The sequence below is a fragment of the Phyllostomus hastatus genome, unplaced genomic scaffold (genome assembly GCF_019186645.2).
Source record: "Phyllostomus hastatus isolate PE091 unplaced genomic scaffold, TTU_PhHast_1.1 phas_contig_58, whole genome shotgun sequence".
Classification (NCBI taxonomy): domain Eukaryota; kingdom Metazoa; phylum Chordata; class Mammalia; order Chiroptera; family Phyllostomidae; genus Phyllostomus; species Phyllostomus hastatus.
Window position 1 is genome coordinate 18,872,195 of NW_025333916.1, and position 27,170 is coordinate 18,899,364.

The 27,170-nt window shown below is 34.4% G+C and overlaps 1 protein-coding gene across 1 annotated transcript in view; it reads left to right on the forward strand.

Moving 5' to 3' along the window:
• Positions 1-27,170, forward strand: part of AP3B1 (adaptor related protein complex 3 subunit beta 1) — a 242,378-nt gene that overhangs the window by 209,756 nt on the left and 5,452 nt on the right. Inside the window, exons 24-26 of the mRNA XM_045848192.1 lie at positions 2,539-2,623; positions 15,236-15,333; positions 20,332-20,470. Of these exons, the coding sequence (XP_045704148.1) occupies positions 2,539-2,623; positions 15,236-15,333; positions 20,332-20,470 (322 nt within the window). The remainder of the gene's footprint in view (positions 1-2,538; positions 2,624-15,235; positions 15,334-20,331; positions 20,471-27,170) is intronic.

Consider the following 27,170-nt stretch of genomic DNA (forward strand, 5'->3'; position numbering starts at 1 on the left):
ATAATATTTGAAGACTTCCTGTTTTTTTTTCCCTGCCTTTACTGTGAAACTGAATTCTTTGCAAGAATATTAGAAATAACATGAAACCAACATTTTTACCAAAGAGACCAATATATAAGAGATGTAAAACATACACATACACACACAAAGAGAATAGCCTTAGGTTGTTCAGTAACTTTATGTTAACAGTTGACAAGTTTGAGTTTAGCTAAGATTTCACCAGTTACTGTACAACTGTCGAGTCAAAGTAGCTGGCCTCCTGTGTGATTTCATTTCTCGTCACTAAAGGTGTGGTGCAGTGGAGCCAGTGTTTCTCGGCCATTTCTGTGTAACCCTCTCATGTATATGCAGTGATCCAGAGGAGTGTCCAAATAAAGACACCTGATTGAGTAAACTTCCCCAACGTAGTAGCCTTCAAATATTATAAAAGTTCATTATATGAATAATTTTATGCTGATTACTTTGTTCTTGAAGTATCCATATAATAAAACATACCACTGATCATAAGCTGCCCTTCAGGATTAGATGGCACTAAACACACATTTAATTATCTCAACACCGAAGACGATACTAAACTATGTCAGGGTGCTGTCAACAGGGCACCTTGTGAAACTGTCACTTCGTCAAATGAAATACAAGGATGTGTGATGTAGAGAGAGAGGTCTAAATCACGACTGCTGTCATGTGACGGAGGTGACAGCATTTGCTGCCAGTGTGGTGCTCGCCTGCCACCTAGACCAGACCCCGTAATGTCAGGGCACAGACGACAGCGCTAAGGACTCACCGAAGAATAGCCTCGAACAGTGTGACTGACAGAGCTGTGAACTAACTGATAGGGTATAGATTTTGGAAAAATGTTTTTTAAAAAAAGTATCATGGTAGTTATTCTAAGATAACACATTTGCCAAAGATTTTGGCAGCAAGTATTCTGGTACTTGCATAAATGTTAAGTTTATAGATAAAAGAAATTCAAACTGGAAAATTCAACTTATATAACACTAAACAAATCAATAACATTTAAAAATCAGCTTCAAACAAGTACCCTCTTATGCCTAGTCTTCATTGAATCTGTAAAACATAAACATACGCCCTGGCTGGCATAGCTCAGTGGACTGAGCATGGGCTGCGAACCAAAGTGTCACAGGTTCGATTCCCAGCCAGGGTACATGCATGGGTTGTAGGCCATGACCCCCAGCAACCACACATTGATGTTTCTCTCTCTCTCTCCCCCTCCCTTCCCTCTCTATAAATAAATAAAAATCTTTAAAAAAAAACGTAAACATACTTCTTAATATAATAAGATGATTGAATTATTATTTTGTCCCATCTATGCTGTCTTCTCTGTCGTGGTTAACAGTTCATGGAAATCATACTTATAAACAAGCCCTAGGATAGTCACAGCCTACTGGGTTTGCATATGTTTGCTAAGATATAACTACTTATATTTAGATACACAGAATAGATAAAACTATTGTACAGCATGACTTACACTGAAGACTTAGCAGTGTGGATATTAGAAGTGGGTGGTTTCTATTTAAATATATAATATATGCATAAGTGTTTATACTAAGAAGTATATATGTAAGATCTCCCATTCTTCTAACATACAGTCAGACTTTGGAATCCCAAACAGAATAAAAATTTGTCATTGTCTTAAGTTTTTATCATTGTGAACTGAAAAACACCAGTGTTGCATGTATATTATACAGTTATTTCCTATACTTGGGTAGTTGATAGATAAAGCTTTATAAAGGACACCTGGACAAAGCCAAAGGAGGGTAGGATCGAGGGTGGGAGGTGGGGATGGCTGGGGTGGGGGAGAGTGGTGGAGGGAAAATGGAGACAACTGCACTTGAACAACAATTAAAAAAGAATTAAAAAATAAAAATTATAGATCTATAAAATGTCATTTTATTTGTTTTTTCAAGATAATCTGTTACTAGATTTTCTTTCAGTAATTTTTTAATAATACAATTGAACTTACCATTTGATTTTTATAATGCCAGTTATCTTGGTTAATTTCTGAGTATAACAAATTAATTTCTTCCAATTTTGCTTTATATTTACATCTTTAAATTTTTGTGTTTTGATTTTTTCCAGTGGAAATTTGGAAAATTGTTTAAAATTTTACTTTTTATATCTAGATAAATATTTCATAGTTTTAAATACATATCTCTTAGAAGTTCTCATAGCTCATCACAGCTGTTTCACACAGGACAAAATCTCCTTCTCACCTTCTGTGCCTGTAGAGACAGGATTGTAAAACATGACATTCTCAGAAAGAGGTACATTTCTGAAACAAAATGATGTAATGTGTTCATTAAAATATGTGTGGAATAAATTTGTGAAAGAAAGCCTTCAGTAGGGAAAATACTTTAAAATTTGCTTTAATATTCTTATTTTGAAAGTGTTCTTGTAAGCCATCATTAAATTTGACTATTATAGCCAAACTAGAAGCATTACGTAAGTTTTCAGTGTTTAGTTTGCCTCTTTTTCACATCCTCTGTGTTTTCATGTCTAAATTATCTAATTTCCTAGAATCTCTTGAGCCTGAGGGATCCATTACTGTTTCAGTGGGTATTGACTTTTGTGATTCCACTCAGACTGCCAGTTTCCAGCTGTGGTAAGTTCAATTGTTTTTCTGTATTTTATGTCACCTGTAAAGGATAGCAAATCAAAACTAAGCTCTCAACAGCTTTTTGCTTTAAGGGACAAAGCATTTAAACAAATGTGCCTTTCTTTGGCAGTGGTTAGACTGCCATGGAATGGTTGTATAAATTGTGTCCAGTATATGTATGTTTAATATTTGTTATACAGCTAGCCAGACAGTCTGCCAAATGTGATGGGAATTCATAGTTTGTTGGTCAAAGTAAGAAGCTACTGATAATTTTTTTTTTTACTTCTAACTGCAGTTTTAGGAAATTCAGGAGAAAATTGATGAGGAATATTGAGGAGAAATAAAAAAACACTTTAATATTACTGACTAGCCCAGAGAAGATATCTTTTTAAACAGATGTTATCTTGAGCCTCATAAGTGGAGAATTATTGATTCTGTCAGTACTTAAATCCCATACATTTTTCCCTTTTTACTTCAACTTATTTTACGAACTAATGCTGATAAAATTCAAAAGAACATTTATTTAGTTGTTAAAGGTTTCATAGGTGAATATTATTCAAAGGAGCTTTTTCTGGGATTGGATTTTGTCATTATTAATTGTTTTTATATAATTTTTATACATCTCTAGTGAAATCCAAAAAACTATTAGCAATTAGTACAAAGTTTATATTCATGCATATTTAAGAATTATCTTTGAATCCTTTTCTTTTATATTTTTCTGGTGTAGGTTATCTTTTTATTCTAAAAGAATGGAGACATTTTATTTATTTAAGCTTATTACTAGCTTAAAGCAGAATTTGTTATGGTAAAAACCTCCAAGTTTAGGAAATAGACATTTTAAAATAAGTTTATAGTTAAATATAGTCAACCTTTCTTCTTCATATGCCTTTTCATTTTATGAGTAATTCAGGCCTAATATTGTGCCATTTATTGCTGAGAACCTACAAAGATGAATATAAGCAATGTAGCATAACACATTGATTTTATGCAGATCATCACCTTTATGTTTTGGGAGGTCTGCTATATTAGTGATATATAAAAACTGATTACTTTTCCCAACATTGCCTAGTAATTGTTTATTATTTTTCTATTAGACAACACAGATCAATATTACTGAGCACAAGACTATGAGTCACATCACTCTGAATAGATGTGCTTCCAACACCAGTGGTGAATCCATTTTCATCATTTCAACAATGTCAGCCCAATGACAAAGCTCATGTACCAAGTTAGGACAAAATTAGAACTAAAAGAATTTTTTTCTTATCAAGTTACCTAAAGAACATTTTATATTTCTCTATAAAGGGTGTTATTTTTTAAAAAACTGTTTTTATTGCATAGATTTCCTCTGTATCCATTGGACAAGACTTGCATTTTGTCTTTCACAATTAACTAAGTCCTTTTAAAGGTAAATGTGTAGGTGATACTTGATTTTTATCTTACATTGAGGAATATACATAAACTGTTTTTCTCTATTTCTCTTAAACTAATTTTAAGAAAATGATGAATGTATTTTACAAAGAAAATAGCCTTTGTTATTTGTTATTTTAAGTATGTATATTAATATGTTTTGCTGTTGTGAAGGTATAAATTAATTATTTGTTTTAGATTTCATTAAGTACTTAAGCACACTAGATCAAAACAAATTTTGCCTGTGTGTTTCGAAAAGAACACTTTGTCTTGCATCAAATGTAATTGATCCTGAAGCAGTGTAATCACAATTACTCACTTTCTTAATTGGCCTGCCCAAAATCAGAAAATGGAAACCGATCGACAGTGTTTAAATCAATAGCTTCATAGTAGTGCTCGTGGGGGTAGGGAGATAGTGGTAATGGGTAGATCAATTAGCCTTAGATGCCAATCACTGACTGTGCCTTTTGCATAGTAAAGAGCATTTTTTGCTTAGTGATGTGTGCTGTATTAGCCTTGGTTCAATAAAAAGCAAGGGGGCAAGAATGGCTGATACTGAATTTTTTCCTTGAAATATCAATACATAAAATTATGGGTAATAAGAGCATATTTGATAAGAAGCCTTCAGAAATGGCGAGAACATGGACTATAAGTCCTTCAGGTATACTTCTATTTATTAAAAGAAAAGGAACAAGGGTAAAATGATTCTACTTTAGCTTCCAGATTAATTCTAAATCATTATAGTTATACAAGATAGATAGATAGATAGAACTATTGTATAGTTCTATGAATACTTGATGTGTTAGTGTCTTTTTTTGCTTTGTATTTTAAATGGTCATCAGATTAACTCCTTGATTAAATTTATCAAGATTGAAAATGTGTATAATATATAGAATGTATTTCTAAAAATAGATGCATTGCATAAACAGATCTTATCCTTGTAGTCAGCAGATGTTAATGTATTAACTAGTATGAAAATAATATGACTTGATTCAAGTTAAAGGGCTAAGCTCTAGCAGCCACCCTTCTTTTTGCCCAAAGTCATTAAGAAGACAGAAAATAATTTTTTAAGAGAATGAGGAAAGAAGAGAGGGAGGGAGGGAGGCAGAGGGGAGGGAGAGATGGAAGGAAGGAAGGAAGGAAGGAAGGAAGGAAGGAAGGAAGGAAGGAGCCATTAGCTAACCAGAAATTATGAAAAATTATTGTCCATTAGAAAGCAAATGAGAGCAGATAAACAATAACAGTAAATAGCAACCATAAAGCAAACAGTCATGGGAGAAAATTACTACAATGCTAAGAACAAATCTGGCAGAATATCAAGCACAAAGTGAACAAGTGGAAAATTAGGGTACGGCAGTCATCAGGGAATTAAAGAACTGCTTTCACGCTGAAGTTCTCCAGTATAACCCCAGCAGCAGGCAATATACACATTTAACTGTGAACCTAAAAATTATACTGTAAAGAAAGTGAATTACTTGCCAAGACAAACTTTTGGTGGGGACGTGGGAGTTGAAGAGAACAGCAGGATTTGAGTTTGTGGCAAGGACACAGGGATGATTAGTGATGAGATGAAACCCAGTTGTGTCTAAGTAATATTCTCAAGCCCTCCACCACTAGGGCAAAGCCAATGTTGTGTCTGTTGGTGGAGAGAGAAGGCCGTTGCCTGCCTGCTCTTCAGCTTCAAGTCCACGCAGCCCGTCATCTCACCCACTTAAGAAAACTCCAGTCAGCCCACCAGGGGAGAAGACACCATAGCCATAGTACTCACTCACATGCACCAGGCATTTGCAGTGTGCTCGGCACTGTTCTGAACACTTGCATTGTATGTTGTAATTTATTTAATTCTTTATGAAACAATCCTGTGAAATAAGAATTTTTATTTCTTTTTTAGAGGTGAGTAAACAGGCATAGGAAGATTAAGAAATGTGTCTAAAAATCTCATAGTTAATGGGTAGCAAACTTGCTGTGTGTGTTAAGTAAGTCTGGTCCTTTATTATAAATATAAATGGACAACTTAGAATGACCAGACTTTTGAGCGAAAGCATAAATCAGGAAGGGAAGGCTCAAGGTGGCTGCAGAGACTCACTGACCATGAGAGGGGCAAATAGTTTGGGAACGAGAAGAGATAAAAATTGTAACTAACATCTGATTCAAGAAAACAATACATCTGTAAAGCAAGAACATATTGCTTGTTTTGAAAAAGGAACAATAAGAAAAATTGTTAAGTATTCTTGGAGATTCAAAAAAGTAATGCCAAAAGAAATTCATTAGATGCACAGTAGAATGGACACAGCAACTGAATACTGATCTATTGTTGTGGAAGAGGGAATCGGTGAAATCAGCTGGAATAGAGAATAAAAATACAGGGTGGAAAATATGGAAGAAAGGTTAAAAGAATCAATTCATCTAGTAAGAGATCTAGAAAAAATGAAGAGACAATGGAAAGAAGAAATAATTAAAGAAATAAATTATTGAAGTAAATCTCCCAAGCAAAAATAAGGCACAAGCCTTCAGCTTAAAAGGACGTTATCAAAAGCCAAAAAGGATGCATGTAAGTGACTACCAGTAAGATGACATCCTGCCCTGACTGGTGTGGCTCAGTTCGTGGAGTGCCACAGCACACGGCAAAGGGTCCGACAAGGCAAAAGGTCGTTGATTCAGTTCCCAGTCAGGGCATATGCCTGGGTTGCATGTTCGGTCCCCAGTTGGGGCGCATGCAGGAGGCAACAGATCAATGTTTCTCTCTCTCATAGACATTTCTCCCCCTCTTTTTCTTGCCCCCTTTACCTCTTTCTAAAAATAAATTAAACCTTTAAAACATTTCGATGCTCACCAGTGAGCTAAAATTGTTTAGAAAATAAATAAATAAGATGATGTCCAAATGAAATGTTTAATAAGGAGAAAACCACTCAAGTATCTTCCAGAATGGAGAAAAAAAGCAGCTTACCTAAAAATGAACAAGAATGTAAATGGAATCAGATATTTCATCGATTCTACAGACCAGAAGGCAAAAGACATGACCTTTCAATTTTTGAGGAAACCAAGTCAACATTTTTTCACACAAAGTTTACCACCCACAGACCCTTTCTTAAAAGGATTACTCAAAGGTATACTGTAATAGGTTTTTTTAATCTGAAGCCAAGAAAAGCATAAAATTTAATAAAACATAGTGGACAAAGAATTCTACCTATAAGATCTATCAATGTGTAAAAATAATTCTTCATACTTAATGAAAAAATAAATTTGCCTAATAAACTGAAACCAAAATCCCAACATGGACAAGTGGGAGATGTTCTTGTCATGCTTGGCAAGAGGATTGACGGAGGGTAAAAAACGTTTAGGGTTTAAAACGTTAAAGCTAACCACTAAAATAATGCAAATACGATGTAATGTAACCTCCAAACAACTAGAGGCCATAAGAAAAGGAGTGATTAAAACTTAATCAGTTTAACCAACGATGGTGTGGCTCAGTGGATTGAGTGCCGGCCTGTGGTCCCAAAGGTTGTCGGTTTGATTCCCAGTCAGAGCACATGCCTGGATCGCAGGCCAGGTCCCCAGTTGGGGAAGGGTGTGAGAGGCAACCAATTGATGTATCTCTCACACATCAATGTTTCCCTTCCTCTCTTTCTCCCTCCCTTCTTCTCTCTAAAAGTAAATAAGTAAAATCTTAAAAAAATTAAAAACTTGGTCAGCTTAAAAAAGGAGAAGAAAACATGATAAATAGAAAACAAAGTAAGTTGGCTGGAAGGGGCACACCTGCTGCACCTGGTAGTTATGATTCAGGGCAGGAGGTTAAATTCCACTTACATAAACATGTAACAAAAAAAACTCAGCATATGCTATTTATAAGAACCATGCCTAATTGAAGACACAGAAAAATTGAGAATGAAAGATAAAATATATGTATGTGGGTGTATATTTACTATCAGATAGATGACAGAAAGGAAACAGGGCAATAGTAACACTAGAAAAATTTTAAAAGCACTTAGACTTTTTTAAAAATTTCTATTAATTCCAACTCTTCACAAAAATAAAAGTTATAAACTTCTCAACAACAGAACTTTGTCATATATAAAGCAGAAACTATTAAATGCTGGGAGAAATTGACAAAGTAATGATCACAATGTATTTTAATACACAACAGAAATTGACAAATCAAAAAGGAAGATATATATGTAGGTAACATACAATTAGATAGAAACACAAATATACAAAATTCAGTAATTTCGTTATTAAGCTTGGTCTAAGATAATATGGTTTCAAAGAATTTCTTGTTTTCCGAGTACAGAAAATACTCATTTTTAAAAAGACACAGATGTACAAAAAGAGCAAGAGAGAAAAGCTATGGGCTAATGTGATGAAAGGAAAAAAGAAGACACCTAAGAAAGATTAGAAAAGAGAAAGGTGATAAAACAAATCTAATTTACAAAATAATATTGTATGTAATTCTACACCACTAAATTGATTAATGGTTTCCTAGAAAACTATAAACTATGAATTAAAAAGGTTAAATTGTATCAGAGCTTCAAAAAAGAATAACCTCTATATTATTTAAGCTTTTCTAGAACAAAGGAAAAGAAGGAAAGCATTCATGTCATTCAGTAAGGCTAGCATCACCTTGATTTTAAAACCCAGAAGGACAGCACATGAATGTGCAGACCACTTGGGGTTGTAAATTCAAAAGCCTTTTGGGCCACACAAATTACCTGTTACCACATAAAGTAACAAAAGCATTCCCTTTGAAGTCAGAAAAGCAAAACCTTGTTTCTAGTCTCAACACTATTTCATATTATGATAGAAATTCTAGCCAGTATGAAAGACAAGTAAAAACAGAGGTATAAATCCTAGAAAGGAAGAGATAAAATTATAATTTTTTATTTTATTTATTGATTTGAGAGAGAGAGAGAGAGACAAACATTGATTTGTTATTCCATTTAACCATCCATTTGTTGCTTATTTCTTGTATATGCCCTGCCTGGGGATTGAACCCGCAACCTTGACATATCAGGACAATGCTCTAACCAACTGAGGTACTTGGCTTATTTGATACGATTATCAACACAGAAATCTTAGAATCAACAAAAAATCCATTTTTTAAGCTAATGAGTTTAGAAATGTATACAAGTCATTATATGAGAACCATTTACACTGGCTGGTATGACTCAGTGAATTGAGTGCTAGCCTATGAACCAAGGGTAGCTGCTTCAATTCCCAGTCAGGGCACATGCCTGGGTTGCAGGCCAGGTCCCAAGTAAGGGGCTCATGAGAGGCAACCACACAGTGATGTTTCTCTCCCTCTATTTCTCCCTCCCTTCCCCTCTCTGTAAAAAAACAAAAAATATGTTTAAAAATGAAAATAATTAACATTTTTGTATAGTAGGAATAACCAATTTTAAACCATTATGAATAAGATTATTTACAAGAGCAGCAAAAGGAATAAATTAACAAGAAATATATAATACCTGTGTGGGAATTAAAACTTTCCTGAAAGCCATTAAAAGAAGATATAAATAAGATAATAAATATACTGTGTTCCTAAGCAGGAGTCAATATTCTCACTCAAATTATCGTTCACATTTTATGTGATTCTAGGTCACATTTCAGTAGGCCCTTTCACAGAACTTGACAAATTTCTAAAATTCAACTGGAAAAGAAAATGTCCAAGAAAAATCAAAACCAAAATTTAATAAAAAGAGCCTTACCCTATAATAATTTTAAAATATGCTTTAGTACCACATGCATATTTTTATTCAACATAATTGACTATTAGCACAGGAATCAGTGAAACAAAATAGAAAATTTAAAATTTTTGTATATCATAAAAGTAATATTTCAAAACAGTGTGGAAAGAACAGACCATTCAGTAAATGGTATGATGTCCATTGTTTGGGAAGAATAAAGGTAGCTTCCCTTCCACACATAACTCTAAAATAAATTCCAGGTGGGCTCATTATTTAATCATAAAAACTATAAAAGTGTTTATAATACAGACAAATATTTCCACACTCTTGGGGGCAGAAGTCTTAGATAAGACACAGTAGCCCCCCTCCCAAAGAAATACATGGAGAAAAATTATTGACAGGTTTAACTATTAAAAAAAATTTAAACTTCTCTATAAAGAAGAAAAAATAGCTACCCTAACAGGTGAGAGGTGGTGAGAAAGTATTACAGCATATTTAGCAGACAAAAGTCGAATAACCAGACCATATAAAGAATTCTCAAAATCAATTAAAAAAAAACAACAGAAAAGTGGAGAAAGGCTAAGAGTAGGCAGTTTACAAGAAAATGCAAATGGCCAATAATCATAAGATGTTCAACTTCACTAATAGTGAGGGAAATAGAAATTAAAACATTTCACCCGTCAAATTGGCAAAACGTTTAAATAATTTTAATACCTGATGTTAACAAGGGAGGTAGAAAAAAGCATGTATTCTTGTATATTGTCTATGGGACTTTAAATGGCAGCTTTTTAAGGGCAGTTTGCAGCATCTGTCAAAATGTTAAATATTCATACTGTTTACCTTAGCAGTTTCATTTTTTAAGGTATCAAGCCCAGGGAAATATTGGTGCTTGTGCAGAACAAATAGATCTATCAAAGGATATTAAATAAGCTTTGTAATAGGGAAAATTGTAAATGAGAACCTATAGGCAAATGCTTAAATTATGATACATCTCTATTATGTATGTCAGTTTTGAGTATCTGCTATGCATTTAGCAGTATACTGGGTATGTTATTTCATTCAATCATCAAAACTAGCCTGTAAGGTTAAGTGCCATTTTTCTCACTTTGTAGATGAGGAAACTTGAGTCCTACAATGTTTATACCTAGAAAATTGACCAGTTTGGATCCTACGAGTGAGTGGAATGAGAGTATATGTAGTACAAGTATATGCATTACAGTTAAATGTATAACAGGTGGAATTTTGTCCTACTCTAAACTATTATGCACACTGATCCCATGTAACTATGCTGTTTAGAGCAACCTAATAATAGTACTTCATCGATCTGGTAAAATATTGTCCAATATATTATTGTCTATCATTACTCATTTTGCATCATTTCCTGTCATGTCATGACACCTGTGTTGAGCCCCGTGTTCAGACAAAGGAAATGAGAAGAAAAAGAGAGGTGAACAAGGGCAAAGAAAGGCTGCAGGGGGAGAAGAGAATAACAAGGGTGAAATAGTCAAAAAGGAAACACACAGAAAAGAGACATCATTAAACACTGACATAATGAAAGTAAAGTTTCTCCAAAGTAAAAAGGAAGCTTTCCATCTTGTTTTAGTCAAAGCCAAATCTTCCTTAGAAGCTGAAACTAGTTTATAAAGTACATTATGTATTAGTTATATTAGTTATATTTTGCATTCACTTGTGTGTAAGAGAAGTCCAGCTGTAGCGGGTTAACTGAATAGCAGTTTATTATTTTCCTAGTACAGTAACAGGAGTCAGGAGTTAAGCTGCTGGAGTAGCTTCACAATGTCTTCAAGGATATAAGGTCTTTCCAACTTTTTGTTCCATGTGATCTTTTCATTAGTATATTTCAGTCATCCTCGTGGTCACAAGATGGCTGCTGTGCTTCCGTCTGTAATTAAACAGAAGATACTAGGCAAGATAGTGTAGTAACATCATTTCACCTAGTGGTCCTCCTAACTTTTTAATTGTGTACATCTATTAGTAAAATATTTCTTCCATGCATTCCTCATATGTATAAATGTATTTTTCAATTATACATGTTTATTTTTCTCACTGTGCTAACATTATATATGTGCTAAAATATATACAGAAAAATATGTTCAAAAGGAATGAGAAAAAAATAATAGGTTCTTAATGGATTTTCTATCTCAGTGCAGATCCTTGTGCTTTCTACTTTGGTGAACACTGACTTTTTTTCAGTCTTTTGAAGGTGAAACTCTGTATTTAACATTCAGTTGGTTCATTATGCATATTGCACATATCTATGTATCCCTGTCTATGTACTTCTTCATCAGCCTTTACACGTTTCTGTTGACGTGACTTAGCCTCCCACTACATCGGGTGTGGACTTATCCTTCGGGTGCCCTCCCCTCCACACTTCTGTCTTAACCACCCCAACTCTACTGTTCTCCGAAGTATCCTGTCCATTCCAGGGCTGACCCCTTGGCTTCATTCTCATGCTCTTAATCCCTACCTCATTTACCTCCTCTTAAGACCTTCCTTTGTTAGTTATTCCTTTGTTTCTTCCTCTTCACTGGCTTTTCCCTCTCAGCCTTTAAACATGCTCGGGTGTCTTTAAACATTCTTTTGCCTCTGCTTCCTCATGAAGCTTCTGCTGCTTTCTACTGCCAATTTCCCATTCAACTCAGTGCATTCTGCATTCCTCCTCCCATCCAAACTGCCTTGCTAAGGTCAGCGGTTACTCTTGCTTCTTTTTATTCCTCCCTCCAATATCTGACCCACACCTTTTCTCCCTGTGCGTTCTTTCCCAGTCTCTTCTGCAACTTGTATTATTCCATTTTTACGAAAATGCAGATCTTCCCAGGGTTTCTACCTCTTCCTTTTCCTTGGTATATCTTCTTGCCTGTGCGACCTTACCTACTTAAAAGGCTTCAGCTGTCCCTGTACCACTCTGATTTCTTTCAAACTCATATATACTGCCCTGACATGCCTTCTGATTCTTAATTTGTATTTCTGATTATCTGATAAATATCTCTTCGTGGGTAACTCAGTGGTGCTCAAAACATAACACGATTAAAGCAAAATCACTTTGTTTAATCCTCCAAACTCCTCTTCTTCAGTAGTTGTCATCCTCCCAATTGTTCACATGAGAAGTTTCCCAGTCTCTTTCCCCCATTCATCACCAGATCTGTCCCTTCTGACTGTACATACCCCCATCCTCCCTTTGCACAGTCCTCCCCACCCAGGGGAAACAGCCTTATCCAGTAGAATATGAAAAGAGACCCGGGGTCAGATCCCACTGCTGACACTTACTAGCTGTGTGACCTTGGCCATGTTGTTCAACTTAATCAATAAATTGGAGGTAACAGAAGCTAACTCTTAAATTCATTTTTAGGATTTACTAAATAAAACACACATCCAGTGCTAAAACCCCCTACATAGACGACTGAATTAGATGCCTAACTGACCTGCCTGCCTTGGGTTTCTCCTCTATTCCACCTTACTCGTTGCCACCAGAGTTTCTAAAATACAAATGGGATCATTTATTTTCCTGCATCAAAAGCTCCTGATAGTTTCCTGTTGCTTCAAGAAATATTGAAACACCTTTATTTTAAATGATATGAGTAAAGTAGTCGTAAACTTTGTCATACCAATGAGAACACTTCAGGGAATGAAAGGAGACATTAGCTGAGTAGGCTTCCAGAACAACAGCTATAAACTGGGACTGTCCTGGGAGAACTGGGGCAAAAGCTTATGCTGTGTATGATACTCTCTGCAGTGTTCCCCCAGCCTCATCTCATGACACACCACATTGCTCACTATTTCCAAAACACAAGTCTAGAATGTCCGGCGGAATGCCCCCTCCTTCCTCTTAGAAATAGACTCACCTTTACCCCCTGCAGCATTCATCAGTCCCTTCTCCATGGACTGGCACATTTCCATGTATCGCTAGTGGAACACTTACTGTTCTATTATAAGCATGTCTCGAACAAGACCCTTGTGAACTCCAAGGGCCAATCTCACTTGTTTTAAATACCCATAGAGTTGCACAGAGCAGGGGATCAAGTTTGTATTCAGTAGCCCTGGTTGGTGTGGCCCAGCAGGTTGAGTGCCAGACTGAGAACCAGTTTGATTCCTGGCCAGGGCACGTGCCTGGGTTGTGGGCTGGGTCCCCAGTTGGGGATGTGTGAGAGACAACTGATCGATGTTTCTCTCCCTCTCTTCCTCCCTTCCCCTCTCTCTAAAAAATAATTAAAATCTTTTTTTAAAAAAAGTTTGTATCCAGTAAATGTTTATTGAATTAATAAATTGGATTTATTATTTAGCCTTGGGTATTTCACAGAACATTCTTTTTTTAAAATCTAGTCTACATAATAAAAATACAAAGCAGCTTACAAAAATATAACATTTAATAACAAAATGGATATTCTTTCTTTCTTCATATTACATTATTTGTCCCTACCCCACCCTTCAATAAATTTCTTAACCTGATGTTTGGTATTTCTTACCCACAATCCCCATCTCCCTATCTGCCTTCCCATTGGCCCAGTTCTAACACAGAAGTAGGAGTCCTTCTGTATAACTTTCAGGAAAGCTTTTGCTTTCCCAATAAAAAGGAACAGATTTGCTTGGCTCACTTATTCATTGCTCTTCCATCATCACCCTTCCTTCTTCAGTGGAATATAAAAGTGGTGCCTGGAAATGCAGCAGCCGTGTGGCATCCATGAGGATGAATGCCAGTGAATGAAAGCCAAAAAAACCTGGGTCCCTAACAGCATCTTTAAGCCGTTGAACCAACCTTTGGCTGGTGACTCCAGCACTTGTTGAATACTGAACAAAAAGCTGCTATATCTCAAGAAATTGTTACTTGCCTTCTCTGCTTATTTGCAGCCAAACACAATCCTGATACACTCATCAACCTGCCTTCCAACATGTGACTTAATTTTTTTAAAGCAGGTTTAGTCATTTCTGTAGATAGTAGTGTCAAGATTTAAATGAACACGTGCACTCAGTGTTGTTTTCCTAGTTGATACAAGTACAAAGTTGCCTGTATTTGGAAATAATAATTTTTATCACATGTTCATCACTAATGTCAGCAACTAACACCACTAAAAATGAGGGGTTTTGTTTTAAGAAAGCAAGTTTTCAGATGAGGTATTACTTTATTAGCACATACCTCAACACAGTATGGTCACTCAATTTTATTAAAAACTAACCCTTTAAAAGAGAAATCTTAACCATTTCAGACTAAAATATTTCCCTGGTAATAGGGGATATATGCTCTTGCTGATAATCTGTTTTTTAAAAGCTCTATGTCAAATGCTATATTTACTATATTTCTGGAAAAATTGTTTTCCAATTGGAGTAAGAGATGTATTTCTCTATAAATAGTGCTGAGAAAATTTTCAAGACTTTTTAGATGTGATATTTAAGCCAAGATCTTAATACTGTTTTCTGTGATGGCATATGTTTTCATTACATCTATTTAACTACATAGTATTAAGAGTGTTTGTTTATTAAGCATTTAGTCAGCTTTCATGTGTTTTTTCCTTAGTACCAAGGATGATTGCTTCAGTGTTAATATTCAGCCACCTGTTGGAGAACTGCTTTTACCTGTGACCATGTCAGAGAAAGATTTTAAGAAAGAGCAAGGTGAGAGATTACTACAGTTTACTGGAAACTGACCTCCCAAATAATAAGTGTTGTTCTGGCCAGTCTCTAAAATAAATTACCATATATGCTTAGCTACTAACAGATGTCAGTACACAGTCTTCCAATTTTTGGTAATGTTTGCTTTTACAACATAAAATAATCTTTAAAGTGATGTCTGTCTACCTTCCTGGCATATCTGAAAATTGATAATGTATCTTTAAAATAATAAATTGATTCATAATTAATTTTTCAATTCTGGAAGTTGTGATTTGTCAATTTAGTGATATGTTCATGTATTTTGTATTAGTGAAAATGTTATAAATTTGGGACTTACCAAAGTCCTACCACTATAAATGTTACACTTCTGTTTTTTCTTTTACTATGGAATTGTTTTTCATGTCCTACTAACGTACTTTTCCCTGCACACAGTAGAGTGACTTACCCTCCAAAGTGAAGTCCTAATTATAGCATTAAAACACTCTCATTTTCTTTTGACCTGATACTCTACTAAAGAAATGCTGTGTTGTCAGATTGTATCCAAACTAAACCATTTTGAAATATGCACCTAAAATAAATATTTTTAGCAGAATGGTAGTATTAATATCTTGTGTTTGCCCCAGAGTCGAGCATAACCTCCAGTATGTATGAGTGGGGGAAAATAACTTCTGAATTTGTGTGTTTGATTAAGGATAATATCTATAAAACTGGGACATATTTAAATGTGTAATCGCATTTTGTGTAATCACAAATGTGTAATCCTGTGTAATCAGCTATTTAAAGTTTATGGGAACCTAAGCCATGTTTTTCTCTGGAGGGAGTTATCAAACAAAGATGACGTCAACTCGAGTTCATTGATTTGCATTTGTCAAGTTCTCAGAAAGTACTAGGCACACACAAATACCTGCATCTAAGGAAAAGGGTGTAAAGATTTTTATTCTATAAGTCTGTGTAATCCACAATGTTTAAAAGACCTGTTGTAGAAGACTTTCACTGTAAATAAATAGTAATCTTTTATTCTTCTGCCTAATTTTTAAGTGCTAAAAAAAGAATGACTAAATTCATCTTTGCATTTGCTTTTCTTGGAAGTCGATTATAGTCATCTTTGTAATTTTATTCTTCCATTGACAAATTGAATTGACTCTTACATTTGCTATTCTTACCCTTTGCTGGCTAAAGCCTGCCTCTCTGCTTTACACCTGCTCAGCAAACCAAGGTGAGTGGCGCACTAGTGACTGAATAAGGCACTTTTATTGGGCACATTTATTGTTAAGGGGATATTGCTTTTTTTTTTTTAGAAAAGTGCGGCTAAAGCATATCTAAAGCAGCAGATTATCTTATACCCCTTTTCTCCCTCAGCTTTGGTTTAGAATTTCTATCAAGTTTTTTGTGCTCTGCTGTGGCTGAGGGATTTTTCCCTGACTAGCCATACAGAACCGTAAATGCATAAGAGAGGTGCGCTTGGAGAACAGCTGCGGTCCTCTGTGGAGTTGTTGCCAAAATTCCTTTTTCTTCTGCCATTTTACTTCTATGGTTGTTGATTATTTGTCTGAATAAATCTGGCAGCTGTTTGCTATGTTTAATAGAGCAGAAAGGCTACTCTGAATAAAGCTATTTGAAAATTTGCTTATATGAAGTATTTGTAAATCCTTGCAAGTCTCTTGGCATTTCTGTATCATTCTGTCTGTCTTCCTGAATTCATTCTTTGACATGGGACTTGATGCTGGCAAATTTACCACAGGTTTAAAGAGTATTTTCAATAGCATCTCTTTAGTTATAGATTTCAGCTGATTTGGTAATAGAGGTCTCAATTCTCAACTTTACACATGTATTTTTTTGTTATACTAATCATGGACGAGCTTAGCTTATTTCACAAAAGATACCTAGAAATGGCTCACTAACTGAAAATCCTAAATCAGAATAAAAATCCGTCCTTAGTATTTATCACAGCAAACTTCTGGAAGGCAGAATGCCACTAAATACAAGAACTGTCTGTGTGTGCTGTTACATGGTAGTTTTAACCTATATTTCTACTTTAAATGAAATGAATTTACTTTATACTTCATTTCACAGGGCATATATATATTCTAAGACTAAAGAAATGCATTAAATATGTTATTTTGGATTTAACTAAAAAAATAAAATGAGGGATACGTTCTAGTTTATACTAAAAATGTACATAATTAAAAAGTGTGTACAATAACAAATAAGAATGCTTGTGACAGATTGTATATATTAATATTTTTAATGAAAAAGTTTTGTTTCGAATGTACAATCTGATCTGTCACTTTCTCTCAGTAGCTGGCGTTTAGAGTTCATGGCCGAAGACACTGTCTCAGGTTGACAGTGTGCTAAATGAAAAATTGTTTATCCTGTACATTCATACTATTCATATTCATAATACTCATCTTATGAGCCTTCATCAGAAGCATAATTTTTTCATTGCTTTGAGTTCTGAGCCTTGCAAAGTGAGTTAATGATCTAGCCATAGGATGATTTCAGTACTATGAGTAACAAAGATCTCTTTTTCTTAAAAAAATTAATTTAGACCTAAGTCAGTTCTTATTCCAGACTGCCTCTTCTTACTCATTTTCTTCTTATGAATTAAATTGAAAATCTAAAACCGAGAATTATTTTATTTTTTACATTATTTGGTTTGCATTTTAGTAGTTAATTACAACTGCTTAACCCAAGTTAAGTGCTGTCTACTGCCTCCCCAGAATTTAGATAAATTCTATGAAGCAACAAATTCTGTAGTCTGACAGTTTTTAAGTATTTTTCCAATAACTTTACCTTTATTATATATGAGCAGGCTATACAGCATGTTAAAAGTCTGTTTTTATAGGAGAAACTTAAGGATGCCTTGGCATGTTTTCTTCCTTGCTAATTTGAGAATACCTGATATATATTCATTTAGAAAAATCTCTGGTTGAAGAAATGTAGAATGTTTACTTAATTTTATTATGATTTATGCATCCATCTTATGGGTTCCTAGCCAGCAAGATGCTAATTCTTTAAATGGTCAGACATTTACTATTTTCTGGCCCTTAACTACCACAAGCAATCATATTTGATGCCCCTTAATTAGAGCACCTTTTTTTCTTTCCAGGTTCTTTTTCCACCTCAGCAATCGAGACAATACATTTGCTTACCATGCTGCTCTCCTAAGTGTTCTTTTGCATGTAAATTAATCTTGATTCAGTTTACACTGTCATGCTGAGTGGTACAAATTGCCTATAACAATAAAACAGCATGAGTTAAAAATAAAGGGGGGTGGGAATGCAGATTGAATGTGTGCCTTACTTGATAGGATGTTACTTTGCTTTATGCCAATACATTAGCTGACGATAATGAATCTTCTGTTCTGAAAAGCATGGTTTAGTTGATTTTTTTAATTTTACTTCAATGGAGCAGTACCTTGTCTTTTATAGACCAAGTTAGACAAACCATTAATGACAAGAGTGTTAAGGTTAAATATGAAGCAATGCATTCACTTCTCTGAGTGCTATCCATCTTTCCATTTACAGGAGCTTGACAAAAGTACTGGCTTTGTACAACATTTCCTTTAATTACATGCTGCGGGAAACAGGCTTTTAACATAAACATAGTTGCATTCATTTATTCAGCAGTTGCTCTTCAATAGAGCTTAATGGAGAAGGTTTAAATCCTAAATGAGTACACACATCTCTCAGCAGTGTTATGTCAGCAGCCACTGTGCTTTACTTAAAAGCAGCGTTTGACTGCTTGTGTCGTTTTTAAAGCTTTTGCCTAATATTGAAGTTAAACAGTCTAAGATAGAACCTAGCATCCCTGAGTTTGAAAGTGGTTAGTAAAAATGCTCTTTGTTAAAAGCTAGATAAGTCTTTTTACAGTGTTAGGCTTTAGTGTCTTCATACTGCTAATCATACGGATTTTTAAAATCATTGGGTTGCATTTGCAATAAGTAACTAAATTAAATACATACTCCTGAAGGCGTAGGTCTTTTGAAAACATGAAATCAAATTTTACTATTTTCATACATTTTGTAAACTATTGTGCACATACCAAACATCTCAGAAGATCACCATTTTCAGTAGACATCATTAGGTGTCAGTGACATATCACAGATCCAGATATATGTCATTTATTATAATTATGTTTTATTTTAACCCAGGTCCTAATTCTCAATATTTGTTCCAAGTGTATGCTATGTTATTAAATATGTTTGGTGAACATTTTTACATGAGATTTTGATATTAATGTCATGTCTTTTGTTAAATATGGTTTTTGTTCATGATTTTGCTTAACTTACTGTCTTTCTTAAATACTTATTTGAAATGTCTCTGGGATTTAAGGTTTTCCCATTCACATATTTTTTGTTGTTTTCAATGTTTTGCTTTAGAAATTTCAGTTGGTGTTTTTGTCAGGAACTGTAGTGCCATTCACTAGGCAAATACTGTAACCACTGAGTGTAGCTTAGATAAGTGTACATTTTTTAGAACCTGCTCAGTGACTTTCAGTCATTGTTGAGATGACTTCGGTCCATTGTATTGAAGCCATTCATCAGGTAATGCTGCTAGTTATTCCAGAATCACTTTGATTTGCTTTCAAGCAGCATTTTTAGCAAGAGAGATCTTTGCATGAAAAGGAGGGGAGAAAATTCTTTAAAAGTAGAAGCTTAATAGTTTACATCAGCCAAATTAATTTAGTCTTTTGTAAAGGGACTAAAATTAGAATTTCATTTTTGTAATTCCTTGTTTTTATCCTACAGTATTTAAAATTAGATTTGTTAAGAGTGATATTTGACTGTACTTTTACACATTTTCCTACATAATAAAGATTTTTTTAAATTTTTGAAACAGTTGCAGATCATTTTATTTTTGTGATAATTAACTTATAAATTAATTACATTCTGGTATTTATCTTCTTGGAAAAAATTTACTTTTTGGCTATGAGCTTTAAGTTTTTAATGTAATTTTAATAAAGAAATTAGTAAAAGGGTACCTTCTTTTGCTCTCACAGGAATGCTAACAGGAATGAATGAAACTTCTGCTATAATCATCGTTGCACCACAGAATTTCACTTCCTCTGTGATCCTTCAGAAGGTTGTAAATGTAGCCAATGTAGGTGTGGTTCCTTCTGGCCAAGATAATATACACAGGTAGGTTCACCAACACGTACTATGGAGATGACTTGTGTCGACGTATAAATATATAATTTTCAACTCCTAATTTCCCTTGAAAATAACCCCTGAATATATTATGCCCCCCTCCTTTTTTCTGATTATATATTTAATTGATAGATTTGGGGTAAGGCCCTCTTTCCAATTTCATACAATCCTTAGCATCCTTAGCACACTGATATGGACCATCCTGAAAGATACAGATAGTGCACCTGCATCTTATAATAGCTTGATGACTTGTAAAGGTACCTTTTTTGAGATACGGTTGAGAATTTGTCTTATTTCACCAGAATCAGTGGATTTCCAGGAAAACCTGTTTTACAAAGCAGTGGACTTGAACTTCTTTTACTTGGAAGAGGGGAAGCTTGGGTACTGCATACAGATTTCCTTTTAACAGCAGCCCCCTAAGGTCACTTCCAGTAATAGGGAGCTGCCAGAAAACCAACATAGAGCCAAATGCAGCTTCTCTTTATTAGACCAGGAATGTCTTCACCATCAAGCATCTAAATTGTGAAGTCCAAGTCATTTGTCCTTAAAGGTAGCAGAAAATGTGATTACCATGATTGTCCTCTTTGTGTTCTTATGAATGCCTGTGGCTTGAAATGAAAGTAAAGATAAAAATAATTACCCCTTGTTACTTAGTTCACTGTGATCTTAAGGGGACTCCTTGCAAACCATCTTTAATTTCTCTACCATTCCACTGTAATGTTATACTTATGCCATTTTATTTGTATGTATTAAACTTAAAGTGAATACCTTCTCACCTTTAAATACATTTTTAATTAAATGGGGCTAGAGACCCCATATAAAGAATACGACAGGTGATCTGGTTTTTAGACTCAGCTCTGCCGTTATTGGGCTGGGTAATCCTGCGCAAGTTATGACTTCTTATGGACTTGAAAGCTGTTCATCTGTTTGGAAATGGGTGGTGGGGAAAAGAAGGGTGATTGGAATGAAATTCTGTATTATCTGTGGAAGAACATTGGACTTGCAAAACCTGAGTTCAAGTCTTGATTTGCCATTATCCAGAGCTACCCGATCTCATCTACTAAACATCACAGAATGAAAACTCCATGCGCCAGTCAAAAAAACAAATTTACTTGTACATCTGGGGTTTTTTTATTGGCGGGGGAGGGTGTTGTTTTCTTTTTTTGAGAAAAAGGTCCTTAAGTTGCTGAAAAGGTCTGATGCTCCCATTTCTTAATTTATCATGGGCGCTCTCTATCTCAGGGCAGTGATAAAATAATAAAACTGATACAAGGTAATCATACTGGCACTACCCTGCAAATAAAATTTATCTTTCAGTTAATGTTGTTCAGTAGGGGAAAGAATGAACAGAAGCCTTTTCAGTGCAAATATTTTTGTTCTGAATTTTCCTGTTTTAATTCTTTTCTGCCTTAAATACTTCTTTTTCCTTTCCTGGGTGATGTTCTCCACCAGAAGTTGTCCTGTTTTACTTACGGATTGTTTGAATTATTGAAATTACTGGAACACCAAAATATCAGTTATTAACTGTAACTTTTAGCTTATGCAGTACCAAATTTTACCTGACACATCTAGTATCCAGCAATACTTCAGATCTGTTTTAGTATGTTCTCTGTAATGTACAAAAATACAGAGTAACCCTTCTTTACATTGGAACTTCTTGGTTATTGTTTTGTTTTATATGTGGATTTTTAACTTTTCTGAAAGCGATGGCAACTTTCCAGCTTTTTGTTTCTTAAAAGAAAATAGCCAAATTACCTTCTCAAAGACAACTAACATGAAAGCTATCTTCTTGTTGAGGAATAAACTAAGGAAGACACTTAGCACAGTTTTGTAATTCTTATTAAATCATAGTTTGCCTGTGACTTGTCCTGGTAGTTTGGCACTTAATGCTTGTTCAAAAGATTAAATTATAGTCAACCCTCAATTATCATACTAATGCAGGAGAGGCACATATCGGAGAACCATTTATATTTGGCTTTGGAATGCAAAGATTGCACTCACACTTAATGTTCTTGGTCCTCATTCACATCCGTGGTGTCTTGACACTTTTCTAACCCAGTCCTATCAGCAGCGGCCTGGTGTTTGGCTCTGCAGCTTGGGGGAGGAGTTCGAATTGCTATAGACTCAGAGTGAATAAAATGCCTCTATGTAATAAGCATAGGCTGCACTGTCTCAACTTGCCTCACAAGTCTCATCATACTTAATTGAAAATGATTTTATAGTTAAGTGCGGTTATAATAATGCTCTAAATTTGAGAAAGCTTCCAGGTAATAAACACATTGGTATTTTTCATACAGATATTGATGAAAATTATTATCTAGCATATTTAACATTTTGACATTTTTTTACTTAGTAATAATTTAAAGTAAAAATTGTTAATAAAATCTGTACCAATGCCTTTCTTAATTTCATTTAAAATGAAATAATTAGTTTTTATATTATACCAAATATATACACTTTACCATTATTGATTAATGTTTTTAACTGTATTGTTTAGTATTATATTACCCTGTGGGATTAATAAGTTCATATATTATTTAATTGTTAGTAATAAAATTGAAATCCCTGTAAGATTTTTGAGTACCTTCTTAATTTTTCTGTGATGGTTGCTTTTCTGAGTATATGAAGAGTATAACTAAGCCATTCCTGTATTTATCCATGGTAATCATTTAATATTACTTTTTAAAAAGGTATAAAAATATTTTTACTATTAGTGTTTTAAGATATTAAAATTTCGGTTCAATAAATTATTCTTGACTGGTTTTCATTCTAATTTTTCAGGATCTTTTCTTTCCAAAAGGACTTTTTTAATAAACATTAGAGTGCTTTTTCTGGCCATTCAGTGAATGAGTTCCCATTGTCTAGTTTTGGAATAATTTATTCTTATACTACTCTTCAAAATATTAATATTTTACATTAAATATCAAGTTAAAATACATAATATAAGAATCAGCTTAGAAAAAGTGAATCTTCATTAATATGCAAAAGTGTATAATAGTATAAAGTAGACATTTTAATTGAATGCGTAATAGAAAGTGGCTCCTAACACATCACCATTAATGGTCTCCATTAAGATAAAGCTGATTAAAGGAGCACAGGTTTTATGGAATTCACTTGAAAAACTGGGAGTGTTTTCTATATAGTTAACCACTTTTAAAGATCAATTGAGAAAGCATATCTGCTGTTAGATTATATGACATTTAGTTTTAATTTTCTAAATGAGCAATAATATCAGAAAACCAACCAGTATACTACTGAAAAATTTAACTTTGTTTTCATTTCTGTGGTACTTACTTGCTGATTGAAAAAGACTCATAGATGGGGAGCAGGATGACAGCTGGGTCAGGGGAGGAGGGACTGAGCAAAAAGGAAAAAGGACTCACGGACATAGACAGCAGTGGGTGATTGCTGGGGGTGGGGAGTGTAAGAGGACTAAATGGTGATGAAAAAAATACAATAAAGATTTTTTTAAAGTGGCTCTCTGAGAACAAAATTATCTTATTGAGGTCTACAGAGTTATGGTCCTTGTGCCAATTTGCTGTTTTCCAAATTACAGTTACTGCATGATAAAGATAACACAGGAATGGGAACCAAAAAACCATCAAAGATCATTTATTAATAAGCAGCTGAATTTCTTAATGTGTTGTGTTAGATATTCATGTTAAAATATATGAGATATACTATGCAGTGTAAACATCTTGAAGTGTATTACTTAAGACAGTGCTAGTAAACTAATGTGTAAAGTATATGCAAACAGCAGAATGAACAGCAGTGGTAAACTAGATTAGGAACCAACACAAGACTTACTGTGCTGGAGGGGAGAAGGTTAAAGAGACTAGCAGTGGGAATCTGAAGTTCGTCCGGGGCCAGGAGAAATTTCCTGTGCTTCTCTGAGAAAGAAATCAAGTGAGGGTTGAAGAAAAAGATTTGTATTCAACCAAGTAGAAACCAAGGTACATTTGCTTTTATTACATTGCTTCCTCTCTGATAAAGGTACCAATGTTCAGTGACCACAAAGCAGAAAACTAAAAGCTCTACCTCCAAAATCTCTGAAGCTTTTTTGTACAAAAAAGTTATGTGGGAGTTTATATAAAATGCAGATTCCTGGGACCCAAGCCCAAAAACTCAGATTCAGTATATCTGGTACAGGGCCCAGGAATCTGCATGTTAGCCAGTAGTTATATGTCAGGTGTTCCAAAGTCTACAGTGTGAAACTGCCCTGAATTATCAAGAGTTAATGATGGCCACATGCCAAATTTTAAAATGTATTTCCCTGTTTATTTTCTTTTTACAGATTAGTCACTAAGGGGTACCAATAGGTGAGATGTTTGTTTGTTTTTAAGATTTTATTTATTTATTTTTAGAGGGACAGAAAGGGAAGGAGAAAAAAGGAAGAGAAACATCAATGTATGTTGCCTCTCATGCACCCTCTACTGGGGACCTGGCCCGCAACCCAAACATGTGCCTTGACTGGGAATTAAACCAGCAGCATTTTGGTTCCCAGGCTGGCACTCAGTCTACGGAGCCACACCAGCCAGGGCGAGATGTTTGATTTAGTTCTTTCCTATATCTATCCCAATGTCCTCCAGCAAGAGAGTATATTGTTATAGTTGGAATAGCTATGAAACAGTCTTAGACTATAAGTAAAAGTTTGTCTTTCAACAGTCTCAGCTATTTTACACGTTAACCCCCATTTCAGGAATTCTGACATTCATAAACATTCATATTGTTAAAGAGACTACTTACCCATTTGGCCCTTTCATGAACAGCAGATTGACCCTATAAGGAGAAAATGTGAAATTTGAGTGAAAACAGAAAACCTTGTATCTGCTATGATTCTATTTTTGTTTTTAGATTATTCACTAAGACCCTAGAACAGCTTTCATCAGTTACTTTTATTCTTATATCTTATATATCTTAATCTGGTTTGCATTTTGTCTACCCTCACTTTTTTAATTTGCAAGTTATGAACATACACTATTTGGGAATAATTACAGTCTTAGTAGAATAAATGTTTTACCCTTGTTACTTCTGTAACTATTAGGAAGGCTAGTGCTATGACTGAAACAGTGTATCCATGGCAACCTGGCACTCAACTTTTTAATTTATCAGCACATTTAAAGACAGTTTTGGGTTTTGTTTTGTTTTTTTTTTTCAGGTTTAAAATAAAAATTTTGTATTTAATTGAAGTACAAGTAAAGAACAACTTGTTTCATTTCTGGGCTTTAAACTTATCCAGTGAGTCCTTGTTTGTATCCAGTGAGTCCCTACATGTTTAATGGTTTCTAATAGGGGAAATACTGGTGTATATACTATAGTTTCCATCCTAAAATACCCACATTGTGTAACTCCTTCATCCACTGTTTTTTCCTTGCATTAGTGTACTCTTTTAGTAACATCATTTCCTGTATAGAAGCATTTACTAAACTTGAGATCCTTTATATCACTGTAGTTTATTTTAAAATTTTTATCTTGAGGTAAAATCAGATCAAACTAAACTTAATATTTTTAATTTTAAAGTTCTTTCTATAGTATTATCTTATTTTAGTAATTATTTCTTCCTCTTCTGTTTACTTTTATGCTTTGAGTGATTTTATTTTATTCTCTTTTTTCATCCAGTATTTCTTTTAATATCATTGTTACAGATTTGATTAGTGCTAGGGTTACAGACATGAATGGCATGGTCACTTCCTGGTGAGGTCTTTGGTATTTCCATCTTCTTCTGTTCTTAGGTTGATCAACCTTTGGGTTATTGTCTTTGTTTTTTAGTTTTATTTCTTTTTCCCTGGTAACTCTGGAATATTTGAATAATGGGTAATTTTGAAGGATCATCATGGAAAACAATAACATTTGTTGTCTTGGTGCCCTAATTTTTATAAGCACTGATACTTGTGGTCACCATACATAATCTGTCTTAAAACAGAATTTTGTATAAACAGTTGTTAGTATAAAGGTACGAGGTTTCGGTCTTTTCTACAATAGGACAAATTCGGGATCTCCAACAGGACTAAAGGTTTGTGGAAACGATTTAGAAGTCAGCTTCTTCTCAGGTTGGTGGCTGTCCACTAGAGGACAGCACTGCTTTTTTTGTCCGCCTGCTTTGATCTCCGCAGGCTCTGAGCAGCATCTCATTGAAAAACAAATGTGGACCTCTGTTAATTTTTACGCGGAAAGCACATTTGGATATTTCAGAAATAACCAAACTGCGCGGCTGATTTTTGCTTTAAAAAAATTCTTCAAGTTTTATTTAATTTCACCATTTGACGTAATATTCTACAATGCAACAGTTTTATAATAGGAATACAAAACTATTTTCTTATAAAAATGAGAGAAAGGTATTCTTGATGACTTTCCTTCTGGGTTGACAATTTTAAAAGGAATCAAAGACAATGGGGTAAGAATTTATTTGTTTTATGATTTAATTTTCTGTTATTAGACCCCATCCTGCCCCACTCCCACCAAACAGACAAACCAAAAGTGCTCTGGAATAACTGGATTGTTTCATGTCTCCTTTGAGAAAGTACACTCTGATTTTGTAGCTCTCCTGTACAAAGAAAGAGCATTCATCGTTGACCAGATAGTGTGGGAAATAATTTTTCATGCCATCTCTAAACATGAGAATAGAAAAGAGAGGGTTCTAAATTATGGTGGTACATTATTTTTTGTTTTAACTCTTATCAGAATGTTAAAG